Here is a 5841-nt window from a genome sequence, read left to right on the forward strand (position 1 = left end):
TCTTTGGAGAAATGTCTGTTCATGTCTTCTGCCCATTTCTTGACTGGATTATTTGTTTTTTGGGTGTTGAGCTTGCTAAGTTCTTTATAGATCTTGGATACTAGCCACAAGGCGAGGTTCTCACAAACAAGCGCTCAAAAGTGGAAAAGATGGTAAAGAAACTCTTTGTAAAGTCCTCCTGTACTAACTTGCTTCCTTCTGCTTGGTCTGGGCCATCCCTGGTGTCTTCATGAAGTGTATTGATATAAGATTGGATAGGAGATAACTTCAACTCTAAGAGATGAAAAAAATTAGTACACATATATAAAGAAGTGTTTTCATTGGGTTTTTTCTGTTTTGGAAATGTCTCCAAGTATGCATGCATATCACATACAAGATAATTTTGGAATGTTTCTCACAATTATTCTCTAGGCCATACTCTTTTGAAAGACAGTCTTGAGACTAATGATAGCAATTACATTTATTTAGCTAGTTACAACTTACAAATTACTTGCATGAATAGCTTCTCATTTGATCCTTATAGTAACCAAGGGAGGTAATTATCACCATTTTATAGGTGAAAGAACAGAGATTTAGTGAGGATACATATGTTTCCAGAGCTTTAATCTATACTTCCTAATTTCACATCTGTCCTTTTTTCCCTACAATACAAATATGTCCATGTTTTATAAATTTAAGAAATCAAAATAGTTTTTTATTAATAGTAGAAACACTTGGGTTTCTAGTTCAAACTTCAAGTTAGTTATCTCTGTTGTATTTGTATAAACCAAGTCACCTCTCAACTCTGTGATAAGTACTAAAGTTTCCTATAGCATTTTTATGGTCATAAAAGAAATTTCGATATTGTCGATATGAAGCAAGGAAGCCTCATCCTAATGTAACATCGGAGTAACATGGGCTGTACAATTGGCCTGTATAATCTAATGCTGTAACTTAAATTTTCCTAAGTTGCTTAATATCTTTTAGAGGAAAAATTTTTAAGTGTATCTTAATTCTAACAGTGGCTTTTATAAATTCGGTACCTGGTTTGTTCAGTTGGGCCCTTACTAAACTCTCTGAGGGAAGGGGGAGATGGAGGAGGAAACCTCCAACCTAGAGCAAGTCATAAAGGGCCTCAAGATTTACTCATGACTTTCAGAAGAAGAAAGGGGCTGTGCCAGAGGCTGCTTTGTGTCTTCCTCAACACCACACCAGTCAGCGTGACCACACAGCATGAACTCATTGACTCTCCTTAACTTTCACTGAAGTTGTATAGTTGTGCCATGATTGTTCGTGACCAGCTTTCCTGCCAGGCCTCTCTTTCTCTGTTGAAATGTCTCTAGAGCCTCTGCTATGGCACCAACCTTAGCCGGACTTGTAGGAATTTGGGAAGGTACAAGAGGAGGTCAAGACTGGTTTCCAATTGTAGGGAACCCTAGAACCCCATGGGGGGAACCTAAGATGGTGTTCAAAGTGAAGTCCAGCTCATTAATCACAAACTGATCTAATGAGTCTTCCATCCAGAGACACTAAAAAGAAAAAGAACTAATATCTGAGGAAAGGAGTGACAAATAGGTTAGAAAGATCAGTGGTTAGGGTACTGGTAAGAAGTTGAGAATGGTGAAAGGTCCATAAAAGATAAGCACTTTTTGTAGTGCCCCTGTGTCATCAGCCCTGTGAGGAAAGAAGCAATTAAGGACCCTAAAACCTATTTTCAACTCTACTCCAGTCTTTGGGGCTTGATCTCCCAGGCTTGATTCTACTTATTTCTTTATGGACTTGGCCCCAAGCCATTGAACTTGGGAAGGATATCCTGTCCTGTTTCCCCCGAATACATCAACAGCCTACCCTCCAGTCCTAGCCCCTGACTATTGCACTGACTGGGTCTTCCCAGTTTCCTGTATCCCAACTCAAGCCAGGAGACTTTCTATCACATTGGACCTGGAGGGACTTTTGCCTTGGGAAGTGTAGAGGATGTCAGATGTAGGGCTGCAATAAAGGAAGTGTAGGAAAAGGAGAGTGGGGAAAAGAGTAACAGCTTCTCTACCCCTCAGTTTAAAAAACAGGAAAATAATTCATCTCCTTAAAGTACTCATGGGATACTTGCAGGTCTTCGGGATGTTTCATTACCTTACATGTTTATTGTCAGCATTATCAAAGATAGTAAGGAATTAGAAGAGAAATTCAGTGAGACCTTAGTGCCAGTTAGAAGCCTTAGACTTTGTTACTTTCCCCCCAGAACTTCTGTTTTTCTTGTTTGAAGCAGTATTATGGCCTCAGAAATTCTTCACTTCTCTAGTTCCTTCTACTCACTTTTAGTATGCAGTCAGCTCTCCCTGAGTTTCTATCTGATGTTTCTTAAGCTGGGGCTGTGAGGTCACTTACCCTCCACTACATTAGATTAGTCCCAGAAAGAAGGAAGGGCCTATTCTATGACATGTGCAATGTGAGTGAAGGAAGGGTTTAACTCAAGAACTTCTTGAGAGGAAGAATAGTTATAAATTGTTGATATGACATAGTGAAGAAGAGAGAAGAATCAAAGAAGATTTTGAGACTGGATTTCTATCATGGGTAGGGGGCCATGGCAATCCATGAACCAAGATAGGGACAGATTTTGCAGGGAGGAAAGATTTGACATTTGTTTTGGACTTGTTGAATTTGACAAGCTTGTGGAAGAGGAACATAGAAGAGACCCCCTGAAATACTGGAGTATGAGATCTAAAGCGGGGGTCTGTTGATGCCTCTGTGATCTTGAAAGCCATGGGGGAGAATGAGATGGCCTAAGGAGAGAGAAGAGAAGTGGCAGCAGGCTAGAGCAACATTTAAAGAATGGGAAGAAAAGCCGTTGAAAGATACTAAAAAGTACAGAGGGGCCAGGACTTTAATATTGTCTATCAGAATCTTTCTTGTCTCCCACAGACTCCGTCCCCACACCACATCCCTCAAGGACAGGGCCCGGGTCTTTACCTCTCATTCTTTGTAACTTAGAGACCTTGCTAAAGGATGGGGGAAAATGTTCCCGTGGAACATTACCAAGAGAACATTTTTAAGGAAATAGAGTTTATCACTTGATTTTCAGATGTCCGAAGTGTTTTTTACTTCATTTTATCCCCCATTAAGATTTAGAAGTGTTTTGGTTAAGGGAGCATAAAAACTGTAGTAGTTATATGCCCTGTTCCGAAAACAAACCCCCAGTTTTCTTCTGGATATGATGTGTTGATATGGGAACACACATTTTGCTGACGTGTTCTGAAGCTTAGTATTTTGATGAATTGACCTGGGAATAAGAATTGATCGGCAACTTCTCGTTTTTACAATGGCTAAAGTAAGTATCAGTTAGGAAGGTGGGCAGCCAATTAGCTGACAGCATCTACACAGTACTAGCTGGTTTGAAATAAAAAAAAAAAATTTTGAATTGCGGAGAGAACACTACTGTCAATTACCAGCTGACTGGCAAGTATGTTACTGAATCATATCAGAAATAAAAGCCAAAACTTTTTTCTCTGACTCCCCCAAAAACCTAAATTGCAGATAGCTGTAGTACCTGGTAAGCAAAACAACGTTATCTTATGTAATGTGTGATATTGTAGATAAAGCACTTAGTTTTTTGTTACCAGCAGCGTAAGCCTATTTTTATTCTGTGCACACAAAAGTCATATTCATATTACATAAAAAAGCAATGCATTATTTTAGTGGTTCTTGATAGTGATTCAAATAAAGCTTTAAATAGGAAAGAATGAGTTAGAGTAGAACAGAATTTCACCTTTAGTAAAATAAAATCACATTTCCCTTTTCGTTATATTGGATAATTATACCAATACTACAAATATATCCTTTCTGAAACATTATTAAAGTCATCTTGAAATGGGCAACTTACACACCATTAATCATAAGGTCCATCCATTTCCTGGTCATATTGACCAGATTTTTCATTTAAATCCCAGGGGAAAGAATTTAGCTTTTGTAAAGTCATTTGTGAGAGTATGTATGATCGGTGATATTTTTACTAGGAGCCCAGAAAATAGAAAAACAGTCTTATGAAAGACCTATATGTATCTAGAAAATATGTCTTTTTAAAATAAGGCTATTGATGTTTGAGAGAGCGAGAAAGAAAAAATTACTAAATACCAAAGCCTGTTGAGTTGATTTTGGTATTTGATTTTGCTTCTTACAAAAGTCTTAGGCTTCGGATGTGTTTTCCTTTAACACCGCTGCTAAGGCTAGAGTAACGTTGAAGTCTCCATCTTGTAACTGAAGACATTAGGAATACACAGAATGTGCCTTTCTCAGCCTGAGTCATCTGATAGTAGGGTAGAGTGTATTTTAAATTGTAATGAATTGGGAGGCAAGAGATTTTTATGTGGTGGACATAGACATCCTTACCATTTATGTAAGTGGAGAATATGAGAGTAGAGCAGTCACCTCATTACTTATTATTGTCCTTCAACTCAGAAGTAATGCTTTTGAGAAGCAAGAATCTCAAAAGCAAGAGTCCAGTGAGAAGCCTTCCGAAGTGGAGCTCTCGATCCGTGCTCTGTGGTGGGTCCTCCTCTTCCACATCTCTTGAGTTTGCCATGCTTAGAGAGCGGGACAGTTGTAGGAACCAGTAGCTACATGTGAGCGACTCTTAGGGTCTACGTTCAAGTGTAGGACTTAATGGAGGCCGAACTAGATCAGCCTCTCCAGAGGACATAGCGGTGGTCTGTCTTCCCTTGTATCCCTAACGTGATGAGTTCCACATGGAACTAGAGAGGACCTTTTTCCCATGTAAACAAAAATTTCATATTTTGGAAGTAAAAATTCAGGTTCCTTTCTCCATTCTTTCATAAGCCATGTTAATATCCTATTTCATCAGGAGTGTCTGAAGTATTTATTAGGAATAAAGAAAACTGTTGTAAGAGCTTCAAGTTATGGTAAAGTACTTAGACACAAAGACAGCAGTTTTGGGTTGTTTGTTTTTTGGTTTTTGGTTTTTTCCTGCATTGGACTTGACTGTGAAGGTTCACTAAGCTGAGATGCCATAGGAAATACTATAGACCAACTACAGGTATCACCCATGCTCTAGGCAGCACAGAGGGCAGGGAAGTTTTGCCTTTTGTACCAGCTGGGACAAGCTAGATGATGCTTCAGTAATGATCAACATCAGAATCTTAGAAACTTAAAATGCCTAAATTTATTTCTCGCCACAGTCTATCGTAGGTCAGAAAAATTGATCTGCTCGTAATACAGGAAGGGACACAGGAAGATGGAAAGTCTGTTGCTTCTACAATCTCAGAGACAGAGAACTTGCCAAGCCATGCGCTGACTCTTGAAGCTACTTCCTAGAAGTGAGAATCAACACTTCGGCTCCGATTTCAGTGACTACGTCAGGTTACATAGCCATGCCTCCGTTCAACATGGGGAGGATGCACGGTCTTCCTACAGGGAGAGGCACTGTGCAGTTGTGCCCAATAACTACCACACCTGCAATTTTATCTGCTCTGCCAATGGAATGTGGTTTTTAGAACAGTTTTGTTCGTTTGTTTGTGTTTTTAAAACCACCAACTTAAAAATCTAGCTACATCAAGTGGGAGAAGCTTTGGATTTCAGGACCTACTCTTTCCATTGTGGCTACCAGAGTATGGATCCCAAAGTCCTTTCTTCCCAGCTTATCAGGACCAGTGAATTTTCCATGAAAATTATCACCCCCTCCGTGGATTTCTCATAGTAGCTTTGGGCTCAGGGGAAAATAGCATTCATAATCATCTCTGTTAGGAGACTGAAGATAAGAGAAGGGCACAATGAACTGCTGGCAGTGCCTGTTTACCTTCTATTAGGTACTTAATGGGATTTGTCGTCGGGAATTGCTTTTCACATGAGTTA

At 39.4% G+C, this 5841-nt stretch overlaps 1 protein-coding gene across 5 annotated transcripts in view; it reads left to right on the plus strand.

The window, feature by feature from the left end:
• Positions 1-5841, plus strand: part of FER (FER tyrosine kinase) — a 418243-nt gene that overhangs the window by 352363 nt on the left and 60039 nt on the right. The window contains exon 18 of one of the 5 annotated variants that reach the window (XM_034656599.1): positions 5169-5764. The exons of the other annotated variants lie outside the window; for them this stretch is intronic. Coding sequence (XP_034512490.1) covers positions 5169-5178 — 10 coding nt within the window. The 3' untranslated portion in view covers positions 5179-5764. Of the gene's footprint in view, positions 1-5168; positions 5765-5841 lie in introns of those variants that run through there. 5 annotated transcript variants of the gene reach the window in all.

This window comes from Ailuropoda melanoleuca, chromosome 3 (assembly GCF_002007445.2).
Source record: "Ailuropoda melanoleuca isolate Jingjing chromosome 3, ASM200744v2, whole genome shotgun sequence".
Lineage (NCBI taxonomy): Eukaryota > Metazoa > Chordata > Mammalia > Carnivora > Ursidae > Ailuropoda > Ailuropoda melanoleuca.